The 26,402-nt window shown below is 39.5% G+C and overlaps 1 protein-coding gene across 2 annotated transcripts in view; it reads left to right on the forward strand.

Moving 5' to 3' along the window:
* Window positions 1-26,402, forward strand: part of AMPH (amphiphysin) — a 122,063-nt gene that overhangs the window by 35,603 nt on the left and 60,058 nt on the right. For both annotated transcript variants that reach the window (XM_050915809.1, XM_050915810.1), the window contains exon 2: window positions 19,687-19,767. In XM_050915809.1, the coding sequence (XP_050771766.1) occupies window positions 19,687-19,767 (81 nt within the window). The remainder of the gene's footprint in view (window positions 1-19,686; window positions 19,768-26,402) is intronic.

Raw genomic sequence — 26,402 nt, forward strand, 5'->3', positions numbered from 1 at the left:
CTGGGTCTTTATAAAGAGGAGCATGTGGGTAACTTGGCAAGAACTACCCTCGAAGGAGTAGCAGCATTATTCAGGAAACCTTTCCTTTAGGTTGCATCTTGTCAGCTTTCATTGCCTTAACACTGTCACGGTTTAGGAATACCTCACATAATCACCTGCCCTTATTTTCATCAATTTACCTGCAGGCCTGCAGGAATCATAGAAGTCAAGAGCATTGCATGGATTAACTTAGCATGAGTCACATTGAAATTACAATGGAGGAGCCATAAATAGACCAGGAATGCTGATATAAAAGTCTTGTCCTAAAGTTTATCACTCAGCATGACATAAAGTCTAAAAGAAGCATCAGATTTTAATGTGTGTTTGTAGTTTAGATCGCAACAGGATAGGTCATAAGTCAATTTAACGTTTCTGTCTCCTAGCTCTGGGATTGTTATTAAGAATTAGGAAATTAAATCTATAAAATTACACTCACTAACAGCTGATTCCTTGAGTTTATAATGTGTATTAAATAAAGCTTTTCCTGCTTTATTTTCCCACAGCATTCTAATTTATTAATGGAGTCAGAAGAGGTTTGTTTGTGGTACTTGATAATGTTACATTTCCTTAATGTCATGGTTCAAATTTCAGTACAAATGGAGTTCACATTGTAAAAGGAAGTCTGATAAACATGACAGATATAGACAAATTAAAAAAAATTTTTTTGCTCAATTTAGTGTATTGACTTGTACCTTATATATATTAGTGGAATTTTTTTAGAAATTATATATTTCAAGGAGACTTGAAAGGGTAGTTTTATGTTTTTAATTATTTTATAATTATGCAATTTTAATTTTTATATTTTTATTTAAACTATTTCATATCAGTTGTAACATAAAGGATGAGTAAAAAAAATAGTCTCCTATAAAGTCTTTGAAAACAGGTGAACAGCAGAATTGTGGTTATATGATCCATGCTCATTTGTAATTTCTTAATGCTTTTTAAAAAAAACCACCAAAACTCCAAAATTGGACATTCCTGGAGTACATGAGACCTGATGGGGCTATACCATCTACTTGTAGCAGAGGCGCTATGTAAGCTGGGGTTAAGTTATGCCACACCACCCAGATGTGCCTACCTGAAGGAGAGATTGACCCCAAGACTCTCCCATCCAGGATAAAATGGCACACAGTGCGATCGGTTTAATCTTTATCAGTTCTCTGGAGGCAGGACACGTGCGCTGTGTCTACATTAGGATTGTGAACTAAGGATGGTCTATCTCTAGATCAAAACAGTAAGTGTTGAGGACCTGGCACTCTACACGTTTCTAGTTTTTTTAACTTGGATTATGTCTAGTACCATGGATTGAATGCCTGTTTGAGGCTGGAGTGTACTGGAGAGTATATATACAGGTATGGGGGTGTGTGCATATATATATAAAAATAAATTTTAAAAAATGTATGTGCGCCACTGGACACACATATATGTGTGTTTGTGTGTATATATACCATGTATATATGGCTGTGTATATATATGTATGTGTGTATATCCCTGGGCAGACTTACCCATGGATGCCTCATTCCCTGCAGTCCTTGCAGGTTTATAGCGTTGTGATTACAGTGGGCATCCCATCAGAGCAGCGGTGATACTAGTAGCTTGCTCTAGAATAAGGACTTGCAGTAAAGTATAAAATTTGACTGTTTAGTGTTAAATTGCTCCTGTGACAGGAAATCAGTGTAATGGCCCCTTTCTAAAGTTTGCCAACATTTAGCTATCTGAAGTACGTGTTGTTTTGCTGAGGAGAAAAGACACAGTCTTTGCTGAAAGGCAGCAAATGCTGCTTATTTAGAAGGAAACTGAGTGCCAGAGTACTGCTGCAATAGTTGCATTTTGTGAACAAGGCAGGGGTTAGTTAATTTGAGAAAGTCCAATCTAACTAATGACTTGGTACCTTTTCCCTCATGGGGGAAAAAGCTAGCCTGGCAGCTTTTTGAAATCTCTGGTCCATAGTCTAATGGTGTAAACCACCTGCAGAGTAAGCAACTGGATGACTGCAAATACCTGGAGGGCCTTTTTTCACCCATAAACAGGATTGGGCAAAGGATATGCCATGATCCCACTGATTGGTGGATTGGGGAGGCCTTTAAAGACTTTTGTTTCTAAAAATTCATAGATGTAGGTACCATTCTTCTTCTTCTTCCTTCCATAGTCCCCACGGAGAACTGCAGTTATTTTAGCTCTGTCAGCAATCTCACTGTCTGTACAACGATAAGCATTGGGCAAAATTTAATAGACTGCATCTTATAGTGTGTAATGTAATACTCAGAGATAAATTATAAAAGAAGCAAACTATTGACCAACTTCCACAACTTCTAGATGTCAGCTATTATGGGACTTTTTGCTGTGGAAGGCATTAAATCTTTCTATTAGAGTATTTTGTTACTGTTGTAGTAGATAGATGATTATTTTCAGAATTGTCTTATTTCCCTGGAAACCATAGTCTTTCTGGGAGCTGCTGCCTTCAAGTACCATCGTAACCATCTTGTATGAAAGGAGTGGGGAGGTGGAATTCAGCAACAGGGAGGTGTTGAGACTGAAGTACAAATACTTCTTCATAGGTATGTTGGATCAAGGGGGGGGGTCTACTCCTCTTCTGTATTACAATAATTTGGCATCATGTGCAGATGCACATGGTTTTGCCCACCATGGAGCAGGGCACATCTCCTTCCTTTTCAGCCTTTTTGTAGCCATCCCTTCTTCTGCATGCCTCAGCAGCCAGCCATCAATACCTTCTACTGTTGGGTGGAAAGCTGGCTTTCTAGGGACAGATCTGATGTTCAACTGTAGTATATACTGTGCTGCCCTAAGTTGGGTATCATATGGATATTTTAGATAAATTGAGACTGACTTGATAGCAGTCTTCACCTTGACATTTAAAAATATTTCATCAAACTTCTCACAAATCCTCTTGATACTATGCTTCATAGCATCTGGTTAACAGAGTAAAATACCAGATAAAGACAGCAATTATATTTGGTTATGAAGGGTGGTGCTTCCATCCAAGCTGAAGGGGACCTTCTAGAGATCAGGGAGTCCCAACACATTTTAGGGTACAAACTGGAGAGCTTTCTGTACCATACAGGCAGGCAAAACAGAGACAGTCACAAGTGTGGATCCATGTTACTGTAGAGTTATGCCACACATCCCTGATCTGGTTTCAGTCTATATTTTGCAGGTTTTAGAAGGAAAGTTCCTTCCTTTTGTATAGAGTTGTTGTTTGGATCAATTTTTATTGCAGTACTCAAAGTCCTAGATGTTGTTTTCCTGTTATCTTGCAACAGTGTAAGGCATCGGGTAATCAGAATGTATTTCCCTGAGTGTAAGTGCTAGAAAGTCTTTAGTGTCAGGTTGGATTTTCCAGAAGCCCTCCAACGAGACTGGCGGGCTTTGATTCTGCTACACGTGGGCCAAGGCCTAAACACCACAGTATACTTCCCCCTGTGTGAGTAATCCCATTGGCTTTGAAGGGATTTACATCATTAAAGCTATGATCTTGCTTAGTCAAGGAAATCCTGAAGGTACCCGAGATAAACATCCCTGAACAGACAATTTATCCCTGCAACTTTAGTTATTCCATTAGACAAGCTTCTGTGCTATTACAATGCATAGAGTGATCTTTGTTAGTCAGAAACAATGTCTCTATACATTTAAATAACAAAACCAGTATTTTTTTTAAAGACACCTAAGAACATCATGCATTTCCTAAAGTACTCCTGTCTAACATCCTTCAGTACCTGTGGGTGTCAAATACTTCTATATTCCTAGAAAAACTCCTTTGTATTCCTATAAATGAACAAAATGTTATGACTGTGGTGCATTTCTAATCCGTTAGTAGCTGCCAGAGGTTAGATTTATATTTATAAATGCCTACAGTTCTGCTTGCCTTTTAAAGCCACTATGGTTCATTGTGTGAAAAGCATCCTTTATGAAAGCATATAATCAAAATCACTTAAAATATGTCTTTGTTAAGAAATTACTTGCTGCAGAAGCTATTTTACACAGCTGAAAATTTCTGGGACTGCATTTGATACAAAGGAAAAAAATCAAATCAGGCTTTACACTTACAGAACTATTCCCAGTAAGCTTTGATTTACTTATTTTTGCACCAGTATTTTTAACTTTTAACTTTTTGCTACAAGAAATATGACGGCTTGAGTAGGTATGACAGACAATATTAAGTAATGGTTGCCATATATATCACTTTATTTTTGGGAGTGATAGAGAAACTAATCCTGCTTGTCTTTCTCACACATTCAGATCCACAAATCTAATTACCTGAGTGAAATAATTGAGATTTGGACCTTTTTATATACTTGTACTCTGTTATACATGCTTTTTTAGTTCTTTGTGTTGCTCAATAGTTGTTGAGAGAGGATTGTATAGGTATGGTGTTGATGCACAACATCTACATGTTCAGTTTAAAGCTCTCCTTTTTGCATATTGTATGATTAATTACAGGCTGGCACAGCTGCTTAATCAATTCCTGTGCTTCCGTTTCCTCCCCCTAGAGATGGAGGTGTTATAATCCAATCCTGGAGTGATTGTAAGAGGTGCTTGGGAGACAGTCACTTACTGTGGTGATCATGGTGGATAGAAGTATTCAGACTGTACATTTGAGCTCCAAATGTAGTGAGACACTGAGGAATGGATATCTTTTTGATGAGAGATGTGCAAACTTTTTTTTTCATAGGATTTAGCCCTGAATATCAAATTGTTGTAGTTTAATCTCTTTTTCTGCTTTTTCATGTCTGACACCATTTTCAGATCCATTTTCACATGTAAGCTGATTTTCAGTGCTTAACACATTTATTTCTACCACTGATTTTAAAATACATCAAGTGTTTTTCTAATTATTTTCCTACATATGACTGATTTTCAAAGCCGCTGAAAAGATGGGAAAATCAAAGGGAATTCAAGGACCTGGAGTAATTTAAGGAAAGTCTAGTTTAGACATATTATTACTAGAGAAGAAAGTTACCTCCAAGCTGGAGAGAGTCTAGAGAAAAGCCAAGAGAATAGTTGAACATTAGAAGACTTGACCACAAGGGAAGGTTGAATTCATGGCATTTGCTCAATGTAGAAAAGAGTAGACTGAAGGCAGGAATGATAACAGTCTTCCAATTTATTTAAATAAATAATTTTTTTAAACAGTTATTTTAAGGAGAATGGTGATCATTTTTTCCACCTTTTCCACTGTATGCAGGACACCAGCACAGCTGATCTTCAAAAGAAAGACTAGAGTTGTTTGCCACTGTCCCGTGCTGTTCCATGACCCTTAAAGTGTGAAAGACTATTAACTTAGTGTCCTCTTCCCTCCAGCTGAATTCAGCTATGTACCCTATTCCCAGAGATTTTCAGTAGTAGCTAGCCTGTGCCCATTTCCTGTGGAAGAAGTTCCTTCCCTCTTACGTGCGATGATGAAGATTTCTGTGGAGCTGTTCACTGAAGCATGGCTTCAGCCTCAGTGCGAACAGTTTGCTTCTGAAGAGTTTGAGAGGCCTCATGGCACAGGACTTGCTGATGAAGGTCACTCCAGGTCGTCTTTCCTGCTACTGTTTCTCCAGCATGCCTTGGTGACTACGCTAACAGGTTATATGGCCACAGCATCCCACTGTTACTTTATTTTGTCTCAATTCTGGAAGTGCTATTTTCTAAATTTCCTTACACCTACAGAGTTTGTGTTTTGTTTTTTTTTTTTCACCTGTCTTAATCCTCTCTCTGTATTGAAAATGTCCTTTGTCCAGATCCTGAATGCTTTCTCCTTGTTAATCTTGCTCTCACTGTGGTACATTCCTCTGACTCAGTGTTTGTCTCAATAAAGACCATTAAAAGGCATCAGAATGTGACTCCAGATGAGCAGTAACCCCAGAAGAACATGGCTTCTCTTGCAGTAAAGCAGTGCTTGCATGCCATTTCTTTTCCAGCATTGGCAGATAGGCTCCTTTTCTGGACACCTTGTTGCCTTGAAACTGTGACCATTAGAGAACTCTTAAATGTGCTGCTTTTACAGAAGCACATTGAGTAGAATGGGATTGTTGTTTGCTTGGCAAAGAAAAGACTTCCCTGGAAAGCGGGCCCTACCTGTGCTCTGCATGCTGCTGATCTAAGCAACACCACATCTGTTACCACATTCAGCAGCTCTGAGGGCTAATTCTGGAGTCTCATCCCCAAGCACCATGGGAGAGGATGAAGCCCTATTTGCCTGCAGTGTCTCATACAAAGTCTAGGTGTCAAAGCTGGAGCACTGACACCACCACTGCTGCTAGTCCTTGCTGACCTCAGCTCCAGTTCAGAGCTTTTTTCCTTTTCAATAACTAAAAGGCCATGACCTGGGGTAAGCATGAAGAAACGATGCACATAAACCCCTGAGAACAGGCAAGCTTATCCTTAGCAGCAATTAACGAGAAAAGTAGAAATATACTATGTTAGCTGAGCAGCTTTAGAATACTTTAATGTTGTGAGGTACTGTTTGACCTTCAGTAATGCAAAAATGCTGAATAATTCTGAAAAGCAATGAGAAGGAAAACTGGTAACTTTCTTCAGAAATATCTGACTAGCACAAAATGCTAGCCATGTTATGCTGGTTTAATTATTCCTTTATAGAGCTGGTCTTGGGGAATTTGTGATTGTTACAAGATTGTGCCTTCACAAATTCTTCCAATAAGTCTGAAATAAATCTCTTGTGGATCAGTAAATTTCTGAAAAGGCTATTTTATAAAAGAATGACAGACCTGGATGGCTTCAAAGATTTCCTGAGCTGTTAAATTAGTTGAACCAAGTGTATATGCTCTATTTAATTTTTCACACTGTTGGGAGATAATTTCCTCGATATTTTGAAACAAACTTATTTATCATGCCATCTAGAGAGGAGTGAATTCACCTAGAAGTGTTACGTCAGTGTCACTGTCTTTCTCTGGATGAGGAGAGAGGTCTGGAGCATCTCAAAGGTGAAGAGTACCTCATCAGCAAGTGTTGCCATGTCAGGCACATCACCGATATTTAGTGTGCAATATATTAATGGTCTATGAAGAAACAGTAAATTCCTCCACAGATGAACATCAATCTGGAAAATGTTTTGCAAAGTACTAGACAAAGTTATCTTCGTGTTCTGCGTTGCTATGTGTGGCATGACATGAGACTGTCTTAACAGGTGGTGAAATATGCTGTTGGCAAGCCATCAAACCGTGCTGGAAAGTTTAGGTTTTCTTTCCCCAGGGCTCCACTATATCAGTCATGTAATGAAGATTGCCTTGAGTCTGCAGAGAGAAATCCCGTCCTTGCTGAACGTGAAGGAGCCTCAGGGTGGGCAGCACCCGCACCTCAGTGTGTGCTGGACCAAGTGTGGGTGTCTCTAGCCTCAGCCAATACCTTTCTCAAGAAGTAAGAGTACCTGTGGAAATGTCACAGCTCAGACTGGAGAAGGCAGTCAAGATTAGGCGTCTGTATTGCTACTTTGAGCATATGGATTAATTTAGAAGCCAAACTGATAAGACACAAAAACACTAGTAGCCTGTCTTGTAGATGTAATAGTGAAGTGGAAGGAAAGTAAATTCACCTGTTAACTCTTTGAGGCTGTGCAATGAGAAATGTGTGAGTGCTGTTAATTACCCATGTCAGGAATGGCTGAACTCCTGTCTCTGTCATCATCTCTGCACGGTTAGTGATATAACTGTAATTTTGGGTCTAAGGATGTGGATTATAATCTCACAGGCAACCATTAGAAAAATGTATTATATCAAATCAAAATATCTCTTTTAAATCAGATTTTTTTTTTTCCTCCCTAGCAATTCTGATTTTTTTTTTTGAAAGCTTTTATCTGGTTCTTCCTCCACGTTGAAGAGATTACTTTCATTTGTAAATTACCTTTTGTCTGCCTTTTGTGATGAGAAGTAACCTAGAGATACCTATAATGCTATCAAATGAGACTTACTAACTTCATATCATTGTACTGAGGGGACATTATGTTTTACCACTAACACCCTTTATCTACTTAGTGCCAAAATCCATTTCTTTTATTATAAATTGGTTCAGTTTGATTTTAATCAAGACCAATAGGAAATATTGTCACTGGATCTCGGAACTGAGTACAGAAAATCAGGTATGCAATGTGAATATAAGGGGAAATAGCCTGAAAGGCATCACTACTTAAAGTGAAAGCCTGATTTCCTTAAGTTCTTTGATCCACTGAAAGCATATGATCAGAGCTAAATGAAGTAAACAAGAGTCTGCTATATATATCCTGTGGAACTAGACAGTGGGAGAATGCATGTGCACTTTTAAATTCAAGGTCTGTTATACTGAATGTGATCTATATTTTGGCCTTGTGACTGAAAAGCTTTTTGCTTGATTATTTTTTATTTGACTCCCAGCAGACAGGAAGAACATCATATACTTGCTGTGATAAATCCAGAGAGACAGTCTGTAGAGGACAAAGTTGTCTTTTTCCAGGTAGAATTTAAATGTTTAATTAAGAAAGCGAAACTATGGCAGCCACAGATAAATTACAATTTTATATTTGATATCTCTCTTCTTAGCCCAGGAAAAACTTGATTAATTTAGAGGTAACAGATTGTCTGTCAGGTATCACTGCTGAGTACTTTGGTAGGATAAATTATATTAGGCTCCTTGTGCAAAGATGAACTTTAGTGGCCCTTCTGTACAGGAGACAGACTTGTTTATTGCATTGTGGCTGCTTCCAGCTTAAAAGATTTTTGTGCTAAATGTCTTTGTAGTTGATTTTAATGTTCTATTGACAAGATCTCAGAAGTTAATTTTTAAAAAGTTCTATATAGGCAATCCACTCCACTTTTTTATAATTATCCAAATCTGATTTGAATAATTAAAGTTTTGTCAATGGCAATTCTTTTACATTTGATTCTATGCTACTTTTTATGCTTCGAAAATATGGTGAAAACTGTTTTTCAAGTAGCTGCTTTAACCTTTTTTTCCTAGTTCTTAAGGACTAGGAGTATCAAGTAAATAGACAGCAAAAAAACTAGCTGGTCACCAGATGAATGTAAACATCAGAAATAATTAAATATATATAATATATATAATTAAATTATTAATCATGGCTTTTTGGTAGGATCTTCAAACAAATCAAGATGATGGTCCCCGTGTCTTTAGTGCTGTAAAAGGGTAAAGGATCAGATAGTCTCTTGCTTTGAAAAGCTTGCAGCCCAAATAGGGCAGAAAGTGAATAGAAGGTCAGGTAAATGAAGTTGTCACATGAACAGAGTGAAACATTATCAGGGCAGTAAATAAAATTTCTTCCACTGTTATTTTTTGGAGGGAGCAGTATTAAGAAAAGTGTCTGCTCAACAGTAAGTATAGAGGATAAACCAAACGGGAGTAGGAAAGTGGAGGAGCTGGTAAGAGGGAGGGAAATTAAAAGTAATGAGGAGAGTGTAAGGGAGCCTGGATGCACAGCTAGTTTCTACAAGGCTGAGACACTCTGGTCACTACTAGAAAGCTATCCAGGTACTTTTCAGCTAGATGAGTAAGTATAGGCAGAAACAACAGCAACTGATAGGATTTTTTTATTAATTCAGCAGAGTAGCGCTTTGATTTATTTGGGATGCAGTAAAGGACACAGAAATTCAACCAAGGATATTGTTGCTAATTGTGCAGGCAGTTAAATTTAGCTCTTGTTTAACCAAAAGAAGTGATCAATCTTCTCAAGAAGTGAGAGAGCAACGTTACCCAGAGAAGGGCAAACAGATTGTCTTTCCAGTTCTTTAAGATGTCTTTTTGTTCACTCTTCCTCTTCTGTATAGCTCTAGTGCAGATAATCTGAACACAGCAGATTTCTGTACTATGAAACTCCTTTTCACAGGAGGATGGCCCAGAGGTTAAGATGCTAGTCTAGAATAATCAGATTTGGTACCCTACTTGTGATTAACTTCCTCTGAACTTGGTGTAGAAGTTACTTGCTTTCCTGTACCTTGTTTCCCCGATGGTAAAGTGAGCAAAGAATGAACTGTTAGTGCGTTAAGAGATTTTGTGAGGAAAAAGAATACTCAGAAGTTTGAGGATTGTAGATGTTGCTATGATATTAATAGCTCAATTCAACTGCCCACACATAGGCTGCTTGAGTTGTATCCTGCCTTGCCTCAAGCTGCTATTCCAGAAGACACTTCCATAGGTCCTGTTTGCCACCTGCACAGACAAGTTTGAGACATCCTGTGCCGTCTGAGATGCCTACGGGAAGGCAAATGAATCAAACCCACGGTTTCTCAAAGTTGATTCTTTGCTTTTAGCTTGGTCCCTATTCTCTCGTAATGTTTTTTCTCCGTCTTAATTCTTTCTTTGATTTCTCACTCTTTTTTTCTCTCTACATCTTGGTCTATGTTGTTTCTTGTTTCTTTCCACTTTGTTTTCCTCTTTAAGCTACATCCCGTGAAAATCATCTGCCATACGCCATTCCAGCATCTCTACCTGGATGCCATCCTCTGTTATACAGGCTAGTCATACAGAGCAGACTGGGGAAAACTGGTCTAACAGCTTATTTGTTTTTTGAAGTACGTAGCAGTTTTTTGAAGCCGTGCCAGGCTTTCACATCCCCTGGGGATAAATACCTTTCAGAATACATGCAGAGAGTGTGATGAGACACCTTACCATGTGGGAGAGCCCCATAGCATTAAAGCCTGTGAAGGTCCCAAGAGAAAAAAGCAGAAGTCCCTAGCAGTACATTGCCATAGCTGTTAGTATCCTTTCCCTTCTCACCAGCAAAATGAGGCCTTGTGAACTTCAAAGCTCATCCTTCAGTCTCCTTAAATTCCTACTGCCCAGCTAAGTTTTACTGCTAGACCTCTTAGGATCACACTTACGCAGCGTGATAGCCACCTACTATTGTGTTAAATTTTGCAAGGGTGCCTATTTCCAGTAGACCAAATTTCCTGGATGTTGCAAAGAAAAGGGTGAGTAATGGTCTATGCATTATGGTGCACTGCAATGTGCAAGTCAGTGCTCTCTGTAAAGTACTTTCTGGTTTTAACCAAATGACCAAGGACTAATGTAGAAGTCTGTGGCTTCATTCCGAGAGGAATCATAGTCTTGTTTATTTTGTGGATCTCTCTAGGGCATTTTTACATTATCTGAGCAATGATGTACAATTAGATTCTGTAATTTGCAGAAAGGTTATTATAATCATCTCTCATAGCATAATGTTCACATTTGTCATTTAGGCAGTGTAGAAAGACCACATTTCCCTCTTTCAATTTTGATTAAGAGAACATATCATAGTGTTTTATGCTTGTCTGGGTATTATTCAGTACTCTTCTAATTTGTTAGAAAACTGTTCCCATGCATCATGATATTTTACAATACTCAAAGCACCAGCAAGCAAAAGCTGACAAAAAATTAACAAAAGAAAAACAGCCATGAGAAAAGTGAACCTTCATGCTTCTTGAAACAGCAAATACCTTATCAGAGCTTCACAAGCAGCAGGACCGTCCATCAATAAGAAAAATCCATCAGGACTATAAAATGTAAAGAGACCATGTCAGGAATTCATGTAAATGCAGTTTGTTGGGGCTGGGAGCGGGTTCTGGAGGAGTGTCACTGCACACTTGTCATGTATCTTCCCTAAGCATCTTCTTTTAGGGGGTTGGAGAGAGGTTTGTATATTATATGCACAGTTTGTCTGACCTGTAGAGTTGTTCTTATGCTCTTCCGTACCAGAGAGTGCCTGGTACCTAGCAGCTGCCCTCTTACATTACTTGGACCATATTTCATGCATTAATGCAGTTCAGGATATGACTTCTCTTTTGCTTTGTGACACTCTACAGCACAAATTGCCTCTGTCGTATATTAGGATAGCGATTGTGGAGTTACAGTCCTCCACTAAATGGTACATTCCCAAATTGCAGTTACCATGGTGGCCTTTCTCCTAGTATATGATCCACTGTGTCAAACTTCAGCAATGAAATTCAACTGTAAATGGTAGGCAAATGAGGATTAATGTGCCCAGTGTAAGAGAAGACCTAAATGGGAGGCTGGGGAACAAATACCAGTACAATAATAAAGATATAAGGTACATTACGTGACAGTGAAGATTGGCTGTAATTTGCTGAATGATCAGTTGTTCTATATAACATTAATAGTGCAAGTGTGCACAGAAAAAAGGAGAGGTAACTACAGATCACCTAACGTTGATCTGGAAACCTGACCTAAGTTTAGTCATTTCTTAAGATCAGTAATGGAAACAAGGCGGACTGCAGATTCTGCTGAAGATGAGGAAGAAGAGAGAGTGGCCAGAGGAAAGTGAGAGCGTAGGTGCTTCTTGCAATTCTTTTGCTCCCTTCTGTGTCTGATTGAGCTCTTGTAAATTTATTGGCCATCTCCACAGCAATTCTTTCTTTAAAAAAAAAAAGTGTTCTGGGTTGGAGGGTCATTGTTTGCTCCTTAATGATTTAAGGCATGTTTTCTTAAACTATCATATCTGTGGTTTACGCACTGGTGGATCTTCTTGAGACTTCAAAACCAGGCCAGAGCATCACCCTTCTTGACTCAGCTCCTGTGTCTGCCTGGTGGCCAGCTGCAGTCCTCAGGATGCCTGGAGTGGTTCTGCTATAAACCAGCACCATACGAAGCAATTGCTTATCAGTGAAGAGCTTTATTGTAGTGTCTTTCTACATTTTCTATAGCCCTCTTAGTAAAATGCTCAGTGTTCTGTTTTAAAGACGTTTTCAGGCTTTTGAGAGTCTGTCAATGACAAAGGGATTTTTTTCCGCAACCTTCCAGCAGATATTAATGACAAATGGAGGCAAACATTTGTCACTCTCAGCTGTTGTTTCTGCAGGAACACAATGGTGGAATAGCAGCAGCAGCAGCAGTACAAAGGCAAGCCTGAGTTCTTGGAAAGTGTATGACTGTATAGCGTGGAAAGTAGGAAATTCAGTCAACCTCTTGGAAAAGAGAAGCGATTGAGCCTGTTGCATTGGAGCTATGTTGGGATCAAAATATTCATAGCAGAATTGAAACTGAGCAATACACTGTGCTGTTCCAGACGTGTATCTTAACTCCGTGATAAAATGGTAATTTATACTTATTGAGTATGTTCTGGTTGCTGATCTACTTACTTTACAAAATTCTAATAGTATTAAATGTGGTATGGTTTCTGGCTATTCCAAAAAACTGAGCTTGTTTGGAAGGCCAAGGCTTTAACCCTAAAAAGAAAGTGTTGAATCCTGTTTTTTTCTCCTTAAAGTGCTCAACTGCCTAACTTATTAGCATGAAAGCCAAAGAATGTTGATCTTTTGCTCTGTTTAGTCAGAAACTTACTCCAGCACTCTGAAATGGAAATTCTTGGAGCAAAAAACCCCCCCAAAACCCCAAACAAAACCCACCTTGTTTACCCCATGAATCACTTTCCCCACCTATGGTAATAACAATTGCTTTGCACACGTACCCTGAAACTTTAAGTCATATTCTATGTAAATGAATTTCTGCAGAAATTAATACAATACCAAAAAGTTCTTAGACTTTATATTTTTAAAATGCCTATTGCTTATATACAATTATAACTTTGCTCAAAAAAACCCAAAAACAAAAGAGAAAACAAAGAACAGCACTAGAGAAAAATTTAACAAGTTTTTAAAGAATCTTTTATTTATTATTTTTATAATTAGGAAATTCCATCTAACTTTTATGAAATACATTATGCATATTTTAATCCTACCATGTAACAACATTGAAAAATACCTCTCTGCCCATCTTCTTTTTCTGACCATATTTTGAGATTTCAGTGCTGGAGTGAAATGGAGGCAGGATAAGACTGTAGACTTTGACATCACGGTAAAAAAAGTTTGTTTTGTTTTGTTTTTAAATGCCACCCAAGTAGATCTTGAGTAGTCAGCTATGAATGTTACCTCTTTGGAGAGGAGACTTTTTATTAGTTGGACTAAACATGTAGATCCATAAGCTTTACACTTACGTATCTGTAATCCAATTCACTGTCTCTTCCTGCCCCCCTTTGCAGGGGAACAACTGAGTGGCATCCTTGTAATGATTCTCCCTCTGGTTTCACTTCAGCTACCCACGTGCTAACGGTGAGGAGGCGGGAATCTCATGTGGCTTCAGTGAGTCTTGAGTATTTGTTCTATTTCTTGTGTTTAGCACCCTGCTCTCACACTTAAGTGAGAGTCAGTAGATACATTTTGGAATTAGTTCTGTTCCAGGCTTCATACTTCGATAAGTTGTCTTCCAGGCTAGGTTTTATTTCTGGAACAAACAGGGTTTCTTAAACTTTGTTCCTCAAATACCAGCTGGGTATCATGGAACACGATGAACTTTTCTAATTTGACACTTTTTTATGGTTTTGTGGTGTTGAATGCTTTGTATAGCATCCCATCACATGAAAAACTTTGTCTTTTTAAACTTGGAGGTGCCTGTGTGGGGTTTTTTGCGGGGCAGGGGGGTTGGTGGGGCAGAGTTTTTTGTCTGTCTGGAATTACTGTCAGGCTGTGGTAAGCTTGGGGTCATTATATGTTTGCCGTATGAGTTGTCATATACTATTTTGTAGTTGGGTAAGTTGAAATACAGTCAAGTTTACTTCAGACTTATCCCATTGTGTTTCTTTTTTTCACCTCAGATAAGCATACTTGTCCTGCATCATAAGAAGCTTCTTTCAAAGCTTCTATTTTATATTGACCAAATACTACTTTCAGTTTTGTGAGCATTTGCTGAAATCCATATGATGTTTTGCACATAGGTAACTCTAAAATGATTTCTTCTGAATGTGCCTGCTTTCGTTTTAACCAATTTCTGCCCAGAAGTACCATCTTGAAACTCCTTTGGAAAGCTGTGCATGTTAGTCATGCAGCCCTAGTATTTCTTTTACAGGTTGTAGAAGAGTATGGTATTAGGAAAAAAAAGGGTTGTGGAACAGTGTTGTAGATGCATCTGTTGAGATCCAGAGCACTTCGCTATTCTCCAAAGATTTTGGACAGTGAGTCCATGACAACAGTTTTGGACTCTCACAAGTATTTGTCTTGCTTTTCAAACTGGGGTTATTCTGTAATATCCTTAAATATTGCTACTTGTGGTGAGTTAGATTAGCTTAGCTTTTTCAGTGTTTTAACAGTCCTGGGAATTTCGAAGTCTTGTCCTGGATAGTCCTGTCTGAGCAGTCATGTCTTCCTGCCCTGAGTGGTTTTGACCATATTGGTTGTTCTTTAAGAATACTGATGTGTGACTGGGGATGATGCATGTTGGGATGTATGATCAGATTACTGTCAGCTCCTGTCCACCCTGCTGCTGCTGCTGCTGTGCAGGGAGCTGAGCTGCTCTTGAGGCAGCTCCTGTGTGGCCACAGTTTACATCAGAGAATCAGTTGGGTTTTTTTTTCTTTTTTTTTTTTTTCCCCCTTTCCTTGAATTGCCATAGTCTTGGAAACTTTTTTAGGGGAGGATGGGTAGGCCTGTCAGGGTAGTAGTCTCAGCAGCTATTATAACACTGTCATCCTTGCCACAAGACAAGAGTTTTCAATGTAATCAAGCTTACTCAAGCTCATCTGTAATTTTTTCTATTATATTAGTTTCCTTTCTTTGGTACATTGCAGACACTTAACAACATTCACATCACAGTCATTGTAAAATTGATTGTTTTAATTCAAGATCAGCAAATTACTGACTTTTTCTTCCTAACACTTCAGATCCTCATAGAACTGAAATGTATTATTTGGTAAATGAAGGTGCTTAGAAGACGAAAGGGGAACTGTTTAGTCTTATGTCTTCCAAAAGGTTTACTGAAGATGCAACATCCCCAAATGGAAATATTCTTGCATTTTGTATCTAGATGTGTACTCTTGATGACATTTATAAATGATATCAGACATGCTTGATGTCCTTACTCAAATTTTGTTTGTGTAGAATCTGTCATTTATTTATCTCAGTACCACATTGCCAGATAATTCCTCTCTACATGTATTCACTCGACAGCATCTAGGTTTACCATCAGATCAGATTTAACTTTTATTTCATTCTCAATGCTAATTGGACTTAATTATTTAGTTCATGTATTCTTAGCGACATGCTGGGTCAACACTGATATTCATTTTAGATCCTTAACGTAATTCAGTGCATTAAGCAAATTGTACAGTGTCACATTTGGACACCACAGTTAAATTAAGAAAAAAATAAAACAGCTGTTTCAAATTCTATCTCTCTTCTTTGGGTTTTTTTTTTTTTGTCTTTTTATGGCATTTTAAGAGAAAACTTACTGGTAGCTGATTTAGTCTAATTATATGAAATGGGGTAGCTTTTTACCTATTTCTTTTTTGGATAGGGTGATCATGTTCACCAGCTATTTTATACAGTCTTCAGAAGACTACAGAATACTTGACTGTAGAACATTTATTGAGATTCAGTTCATGTCTGTTTCTTTAATTTTTTTAAAAGTATTTTATTTTAAATGGTACAAGCTGTTCATACACATTGATAGATGTTCTTAATGCTAACCCCAAACATTATTTCTCTGTATGGGCATGCTAAGAAAAAGTATGCTAGCCACCTGCCTTCTCCGAGTCTAGGCCTCATTTGAGCCCTGCAGGCCACTGAATATTCAGCAACAGCTTTGGTTCCTCTGCTCTTTCTTTTTCTAGTGAATGAATCCAAATCCACAATATGAGTTACCTACCACATGGATCTAAAATAAGATATTAGCCACTTATCCATCCAGATCTCCTTTCTTTGGCACGTTGTGGAGCACTCCAAGGCTTTTGTGAAACACTGTCCATCTACCCTTCCTCTGTCCTCAGGGGCCACCAATAAACTGAGCTATTCCTGTTACTAAATCTAATCCTTATCTAGAAGGGTGGTTGAACTGAGGCTTAAGGGGGAGGTTAGGCACTTGCTGCTCCTGAGCACAGCCTTCATTTTACCTTTAAGGGCCATCAGATGCCCAACCTGGGCATTTTAAGTATTTTCTCTTGACCAATATCTAAACCTAATGCTAGTAGGCTATCTACTTGCCTTTTCCTAACCCTAGCCCTAAACCAGACCCTGGCTCTAGTCTTGACCCAGGTACTCTATATAGCAAGATGAACAATGTGTCTAAAATTTATTTCAGCCTGTCCACAAGAGGGGTTGGAGTTAGAGGAACCCATGTGTAGTGTACACAAACCTTCATCTGGCCTTAACCCTACCCCAAAGACACCCTATAGGTGGTGACCAAACTGAGCAAAACTAAACCACAAGCAATAGACTTCTGTTGACAAGAGACTTCCACTTTGAGACAGAAGTGCACAAATAAGTGCTGAAAGTTAGATCAATTTCTAAGACTTACCTTCAGTCTGGTCATGTCTCTGTTTAGACTACCAGTGGTAAAGTTGTGGTTACAATAAGGTTGGTTGTAAAAGGCTGAGCTACATGTTCAGTGGTCCATGGGGCTATATGGATGGGATCTAAAGGGACCTGTGAGGAATAGTTTATTCTAGTTGCAGTCTACTCCGCTGTCTCTATACAGAATTGTGGGCATGGGATTGGGATTGCATTTAGGAAAAGAGTGAGTGAACTCTAGTTATCTGTGTGTAGGGCATGGGCTGCAGGATTTCCATGAGGGCAAGTATCTTTATCTGATGCCAAGCATCTGTCTTGGAACGTCTAGTTCCAACCATGTGACATATCTGTAGTTCTGGTTTGGGTTAGGATTAGGAAAATTGGGAAGCTATGTTATTAATGGTTATTTAATGTAACCCTGGATTAAGATTAGGGTTGGTGTTTGCAGAGGCCAAGTTCTAACACTGCATCTTGGTCTCAGTTCAGCTAAATACCTGTAGAGAAATTGAAAATTGGAGATAGGATAAAAAAAACCCAAACCATAGGAGGTAGGTGCTGTGAGAGGTAGGTTGTTCCCTTCTGAGCCTTGCGGTATTGGGCCTGAGTGCACATCTGGAGACATGGATGTGTGCCATTGATATTTTGGGAAAGAGAAAAGAGTTTATCATGATAACCTTTCTTGCTGTGGTTTGTTACCTATGTTATGAATCGTTCAGAATACAGTTAACATGCCTGCTACTTGTTCCTGTGAACATGATTTGAATGTATTGCTGTGGTCAGGAGGCTTACCTGGCAGCCATCTCTTTGAAAAGGAAATGTTGGATTTTCAGAGAGCCACCTGGTGTGGATGAAAGTCATGCCACAGTTGGGGGCAGACTCTTTGGCTCATTGGTGACAAGGAGCAATGTGAGGGCCTGTGATGATTCAAAATGTTAAATTAAATGATTCCTCTGTAAAACCATCTGTGATACTTTTTAATATTTTAAGAAGAGGTTGGTGATAAGAGTGTATGAGGTCTTTGGGACTAGTCAGCAGGCTTAAAAGCAGCCAAAAATGCCCAAATGCGCCAGGGAAATGAAAAGCTAAAACATAGCTATCGGCAGCAAAAGGCTGGTCTTTGTCTGTTTTTCCTCTCTGATGTCATTCTTTCTGTCTTTCTGCTGTAAATACGTCAAAAATTCCTTGAAGTTCCACATGCCAGGTCTACAGGTAGCATCACATCACCTTCATGATCATCGTGACCCCCAGTTTCCACTGTGGCAATGGTCACCGCCCCTTTGTGCAGCCTGGTTTTATGGTGTGGGACTGGCTGGGGTTGGGAGAGGCAAGTGGTAGGAAAGAGAATGTGGTGGACTGGAGCTGTACAGTCTTTGTTTTGAGAAGAATAGGGGTGATGTTTATATGTTTATTCATAGTATCAGTTAATTGCTACTGTTTGTATTTTGTGTTTATTTTCATTTGTTTGTTTCTGTTTTTTCCTGTGAAAATGGAAAGTTTGATCAGTTTGTCATGGGAGAGCAATCTGAACATCACTGTGTGAGATGGTTATCCCACATGCAAGTACTCTATAAAGATTGGGGGTTGCTTGACAAGAAGTGTGAAGCCTATTTGCAGCTACGTATAAGTTTTCAATATTAAAATGAATGGATACTGCCAAGATTTAATAATAGAATGCATTTATTGTAGTTAAATACAGTGTAAAGTGTAGCTGTGTCAAATTACTTTTGAGATTGTTATCACATGAATAGCCCTTACTGCTGACATATTGCAGTATATTATCTAGTGCATGACAATCCACTTCTGAATTAATGAGGAAGGCAAATATGAACACCAATAGAAGTTTTAAATAAGCATCAGCTGTAACAATTTCTCATGCAGCCTTACTATGACTTTATGTTGAAAATCATGCAGATAAAGATAATGTTAATACCGTTCAATGTAATGAGCCGTAAATAGAAGGAAAACCTAATGAAATTTGATTTAGTTTTTTTTTTTTCTCTGTCTGAACGGGAGGACAGCTTGCAGTGCCAGCAAATTTCTCTCATTCTTCCTTGGTTTGAAACCTTGGGATTCTTTGCTAAAAGAGAAGTTACTTCATTAAAAAAACACACCCCCCCCCTCAAGGACTCCATACTTTGAAGTATATTTCCACACACATATACACACACCATACTCCTGCTTTTTTCCTTTTTTATTTTGACAAAATGGTTTCCTGTGTGAACTTCAGAAACAGTAGTGCACGCAACACCCCCAAAAATAAAATGCTATTTAAGCCTAACTGCAAGAACAGAAGTGTTGAAAGTAGCAGCGTTTTTGTTTTGTGACATAAATATTGAATTATTCCGTTTTCTTTTTCTTTTCAATATAGGTACTTCAAAAACTAGGAAAAGCAGATGAAACAAAAGATGAACAGTTTGAAGAATACGTTCAAAATTTCAAACGGCAAGAGGTCAGTTAGTTTTTCAGTTTCTTTAATTGTGTCTTAAGAAGAATGCAGTGTATTTGAACTTGCTGATTTTGAAGAAGGTGTTACAGGGTAACAGGTAAGAAGATTTTGGGGGGGTAGAAAATTTTGTTCTACTATTTTCAAACAGAAAGAACAGTTGGATTTGTGCATGCAGAGGGCTAAGAAATGCACTCATAGTAAAAGGACATATTGTAATCATATATATCACCATCATGCTCAAACCACTTGGGATCAGCAGAGTGACAGCATTTTCGACGGCATAATTGAGAACAGAACCCAACCCCAACTAAATGCAGCTTTGTAGTTGCCTTCTTACAAAGAAGAGATGTATTTCCTTGGTTTCATTTTGTGGATTGCTTTCATCAGTGTTATATAGTAATACTGGTTTTATGCTAAGTGAATAGATGAGTAGTTTCAGACTGCTGTGTTTTGTTACACTCCCTGTTGGTGCAGGGGAATATGCTGGCAGTGCTGATGAAGCACTACTGGGGAGCAGCGCTCAATTACTTTAATGTTGTAAACACAACACATGAGAACGAAGGTGCCCCAAAGAGTTTATAATCTACTCCCAATGCAATCCTAAATTCTAACCTCAATTACTCCTTGCTTTGTTGGACAGACTTTTTGGCTCCCAGGTGATTAATTGCGATTAATTATATAGTAGCTTTCTAATACAAATTAATGCCTACCATGAGCTGCATTAATGCCACCAAGAAAATAGTCTTGTTATGTAAGTATGAACTGAGGTATCTGTCATCTTTGTGAGCTATCATTTAGAGCTCATATAGAAAGGCACTGGAGGGTGAGAGAACTACTCCCACGCGTTTTACTCGATGTAAAAATCGGCTCATGTCAGTGTTTGCAATTTCTGCCCTGAATCAGTCCTATCTACCACATGCACTTCTGTCCTTTCCATGTAAACACAAACCCTGCATCCTGACTGCTGGGATGTTTATTAACTCTTTTGCATCTTATGGTCACTTAGCCTTTATTTTCCTCTCTCAGTGTAGAAGGGAGGGAGGTTTCAGGAGTCACTGGGCTGTTGCGTAGATCTTCGCTCTTCCCCAAAGATGAAAATGATGGGAAGTAAAAGAATCTGTTTCTCTGAGGAGTGTGGTTCCTCCCTCAAATTTCTTGAGGTCAGGAAGATGGTGGGATTTAATAGGCCTGAAGAAGCACTCAGAAGCTTTGAAACCCTGCAGAAATGTTATATTTTCCCTTTTCTTCCCCTTCCTCTTTTCCAAGTACGCTGGGATATCAATGGAGCATTTCTTTCTTCTTGATTGTCCTTATGTTGCTGCTTATCCTTGCTATCAATATCCCAGCTGTTTGCCCAGCTAGTAACTGTGTTAGTAGAAATAAGGTGCATCTGTAAGGTTCTTATTGGATGCAGAAGGAGCAGCTGGAGCATCCCCATGAAGAAACAGAGCTTTGTGGGATATTTTTTTGGCTAAAAATTCTGAGTGAAATTAAAAAAAGAGAGCTGAAAGAGAAAAAAAAAATCTTTTTAAGCAAAATTCTGTCTCAAGTGTTTTTCTTTTCTGTCCTTTACCAAGAATTTTCCGTAATGGTGATTTTCAGCTGAAAGTCTTGTTAAGGGCTAAGGAGGATCTTAGCATTGCTTCCTTTTTATTTCCGCCTCCTTTGATGTACAGAGAGGCAGTAATAAATAGTCAAGGACTCTGCAGGAACTGCATGATGCTAAATGCGGATGCAAATGTGACTTGGGGCCGGGGGGGAATTGGGTAGGGAGGAGTGAGTGCAGAGGGGACTACTACAACTCTCTGGAGGGGCACATGCAGATTAGGCTAGGTCCACTGGCACACCAAATGAGAGAGACTGTTTGTACATTTATTAAACTAATCACACGTGCTTACTGTGCTCTGCTGGGCTCACTCTCAAAGAGTTCTGTTGTGCTAAGTTCTTCAAATATAAGGGGAAAAAATGCTGCAGAAGCACTGTTTCTGCCTTGTTCACCAATAAGAAGCATATAAATTGCTTAAATTTTCTTAGTTTTGTCCATGCTTTGATCTACAACTTACCAGCAATGCAATGATACAAAGCATTACAATGTGCATCTGAATTATCACTCTTACTGATTAATACCTTGCAGAACTGCTGTCTTCTATGAACTCAGGCAGCCATCTCTTCTTGGTTTACATTCGGTCCTGCTTTCAAGGTTATCTCTGCAACTCTAGAGCCTTTAGAAAAAGAAAAATGAAATTCTAGATATTAAAGAATAAAAAGGTAGTCTGGGTGATTGATCCTTGTGCTGAGGTCCACCAAACTATTGATGTGGGCTGTTCAGGTGGCTTGCAAGCAGAACCGCCCCTGTTAGAGGCTGTCCCATCTTTTGCAGTTCCCTCCAGGATTATTTGTCTCCGTGGTGGTTGCTGACCTAACAAGGCCTTTCTATGGCAGAGGCAGTTTGAGAGAAGGTCCAAACTTTACTTTGTTTCTTGCAATCTTACTTAGCAGTGATTTGGCTGTTCCTTGGCCATCTCACCTACCTAGATTTGGTTTTGAGGAAGACTGTCACTTCAGTTCTGTGTCTCTTGGTAAGTTGTTTGCAGCAGCTGATGCGATGTGGGCTCTGGAGATCCTGGTAAACTGAAAGCTGTGAAAATTTTTCTTGTTTCCCTACCTTATTGAGCCTGCAACACTTGGCAGGTCAACTGGTCTTAAGTATAGAATGATCTTTTTATTAATACTCTCCAAAGATAATAAATGAGGACTCCCAGTTCAGCTCAGGGAAAGGATAGAGAAAGGAAAGAGAAAGAGCATAGTGCTCATTACTCAGTGTCGTGGTTTAACCCCAGCCAGCAACTTAGCACCACACAGCTGCTACCTCACTCCTCCCCCCTCTCAGTGGGGGAGGAGAATCTAGAAAAAAAAGTAAAACTCGTGGGTTGAGATAAGAACAGTTTAATAACTAAAATAAATATATATGTAATAATAACAATAATAAGAATACAAATATAACAATGATAATAATAATAGTAATGAAGAGGAATATAACAAAAAGAGAGAAATTAGACCCAAGAAAACACAAGTGATGCACAATGCAATTGCTCACCACCTGCTGACTGATGCCCGAGAAGCGATCCACCCCTCGCGGCCAACTCCCCCCCATTTATATACTGAACATGACCTTCTATGGTATGGAATATCCCTTTGGCTAGTTCAGGTCAGCTGTCCTGGCTATGCTCCCTCCCAGCTTCTTGTACACCTGCTTGCTGGCAGAGCATGGGAAACTGAAAAATCCTTAGCTTAGGATAAGTGCTACTTAGCAACAACTAAAATATCAGTGTGTTACCAACATTATTCTCACACTAAATCCAAAACACAGCACTATACCAGCTACTAAGAAGAAAATTAACTCTATCCCAGCCGAAACCAGGACACCCGGGAAACAGATAATTGAAAAACTGAAATCTTAACATGCTATTCCTTGCCTGAATAGCAGATTGGGTGGTATGTACCAAACTCAGCAGAAGGCTATGTGTAAGGACACATCCAGCAGATCTATCTGTAGGAAAAGCTCATTTAGACTCCCCAGTGATCCGTTCCCATCTCTTTCTGAATGCAGCTGGATAAGAGCCCCTTCTGGACTTGAATTACCCAGATGAATCACCATGGAGAAACTGAGTCATCCCATGTCTGGAGAGAACATAGCACAGTGGCTTTGCAGAGCCTCAGGACTTTCCCTATCAGAAGCAGTAAGATGCTGCAGCTGAAATCAACAGTAAAAACATTTAGAGTTTTAACAGTGAATACAGCTGTTATTCACCTTCCACTTAAGTTGTAAACAGAAAATTGCTACTCTAAATCAAAACTTGTGGAACAAACAAAACATATATAAATTTATATATGACAGAGTATGACACAGATTTTGAGTGTATTGCAAGAAATTTCTTGAGGCTTAAACATTTCTCTCTGTACAGCTAATTGTGGATGTGCTCAGCCTCTTAATCAGCCCTGAAGTTCAGAGAGGGGGAAAAAAAAGACAAATCCTGCGTATTTCTCTCGACTGTGAAAATATCAAGTCCATCGGGGATTTACCTAAAATTTCATCACTATTCTGTTGTTCAAGCAACTGCATCTTACAGTTTCTTTTTTTGACAGGAAGTAAAGTAGCAATTCCCTTATCCCCAAGTATATTTTAATGACTCACAGCGCTTGCTTCATTTTTGTAAGAGATCAATATTCTATTTCATGTCTGTGCATATTTACCTCATTATTTTTCCATAAGTAGTTATGAGACTTCTTTTATTTTACAGACTACAGTTAAAATATATTTTAGTGTTTAAAACCATTAACATTATGTGTTGTATATGTACACACAGAGATATAGCAGTTACTACTAAAAAGCAGCTGCCTGTGACCTGTCAGAATAAAGCAAAATGTCAAGTGCTGTTGTTGCTAATTTATAGAATTAGGTGAAAATTAAGAGCCTTTTTTTGCTGTTGTTGAGTGAGCAGAACCTGTTTCTGTGGACTGCTTTACTTAATGTGTGCCTTGCAGTAAGAGCTGCTCCTTGGGTGTGATTGTTAGGGGTGCTGAAAGGGTTTGTCCTGGCCAGATCTTCATTTCATGCAAGCATGCTTAGCTGCCTTACAGCTGTGGCACGACATTGTCTTAAAGTTGCTCTGTGAGACAATTAACATTTATTGAAGTGTTCTTTTTGCATCAGATGTGCCACTGATTTCTTAAATTTTTTTCATGAGTTAAGATACCCAAGATGACATTCACCACCTACACATAGGCACTAGATGTGCCTCATGGCGTCCCACCTGGCCGCAGCTGTTGCTGCAGACAGAGGCACATGGCTTTGGCCACAGTCCTGTATCATACCTGCTAGTTCTGTGGTCCTCTTGAGCACCCCATGGCATCTCCAGTGGCAACAGATGCATGTGTTTTGGCAGCTAAACCCTGCCCCTGGAGAGTGATCCAGATTGCAACACCTGAACATGGGTGTCTGTGTTTGAGTTGGGTCTTCCCAGATGCTTGTGCTGAACTGGGCAGTGTGGTCTGGAGGGCCAAGACAGAAACCCATCAGTTCCCTGGGGACATCTGTGGGCCTTAATGGCTCTGATCAGCCCCATCTGGGACCCCTATCCTGCACATGGGCCTAGGAGTCTGATTTTAGCTCAGCCCTGGGCACGCAGTCCCTCCCTAAGCCATGTCATAGGGTGGTCCCCATGCTTAGGGGACCTGTGCTTCAGCTGCATCTCCTGCTGCTCCCATCTGGATCTCCCAGACAGACCCTGGACCTGGTTCAAACCCTTGCTAGGTCGGGGGGTGTCAGTGAAGCCTCTTACCAGCCCCTGGCTCTGCCCGCCTGGCCCAGACCTTGCAGGATGGTACCCATCAATGAGGGCATGGCCTGCGCTGAGGTCACTCGTGGCTCCTGGCCCAGCCCCACCAACTGAGTTGAGCAGCTGCTGTGAGGGTTGTGAGTCAGTTGTCTAAATGTTGGCATCTGTTGCCACTTGCGAGGCCCTAGTGTGACTTCCCTGGCTTCCAAATGCTGTTCAACAAAGCTGGCAGGTCCCTTAGAACCAGTTGTGTTTGCCGTTTGTGGATGTATCGCAAATGGCACTAGACAGCTATGCTGGGTGAATGGTTTTGACTATAGGATTTTCTTAATTGCCCTCCTGACTCCACAGGTTGCACTGAAGAGATCTCCATTGGCTCTAAGATGAGGAGAGGCACCCAACTCATGTAGGCAGTGATAGGTGTCTTAATCTGGAGTTGAACGAAGGACATGATGAAGAAGGGGAGCTTCAATAAGTATTATAATCACATGAAATTCAATCTGTGTTCTGCAACACCTTTTCTCTGGCAGTTATTAGGTGTCCCATATATCTATTTGACCATCTTTAAACGTACCTTATGTCCTCCCCTTAGACCCCCTCATTTTACTGATCTTGTGCATGGGCTTGAGATGGAGAAAAGAATCCAGGCAATAAGCAAAAAGTGCAAGCTTTAAAATTACTCTGAATGGGAGACACTATTTCTCCTTAGCTGATACTCATATTTCCTTGGTTGTCTGTGGAATCTCATACTAAACTGCAGGGGATTCTTGATACTTGTTAAGCTGCAACATATTGTTGGTTCAATACAACTATGTCCATAGAGGACTCCTTTGCTAAACAAAGGTGATGCCAAATGCTGTCCCTGATAGATACTCCGAAGTAAACCGCACACAGGAAAACACGATCTAGACTAGTGGGAGGGGGCTTTTTTCTGTGAGCCAAGAAGTGTTTGCGTTCAGGGGGACTGCATCTGACAGGCATCTTTTCAGGGACAGTCCCAAAGCATACTTCAGATACTGGATGACCACTAAGCCAAATACAAGCAATACAATATGCAAAGTATTTTGAGGGCTATGGAAGGGGTTTCTCTGCTGATTACCATTTCACCCTGAAATGTATGTTTAATAATTATCTTATATCTGAGGGGCTATTTTTCCCAAGACAAGAAGAAACATAGTGTACCACTAAATCTCATCTCAACCTCATTAATTTCCGATCAGGCAGGAAACTCAGGAAGGTGAGGCCCTCTCTTTTATGCTACAAAATTATCTCTGCAGGAACAGCCCAGATTCATTCCAG

This window comes from Gymnogyps californianus, chromosome 2 (genome assembly GCF_018139145.2).
Source record: "Gymnogyps californianus isolate 813 chromosome 2, ASM1813914v2, whole genome shotgun sequence".
Lineage (NCBI taxonomy): Eukaryota > Metazoa > Chordata > Aves > Accipitriformes > Cathartidae > Gymnogyps > Gymnogyps californianus.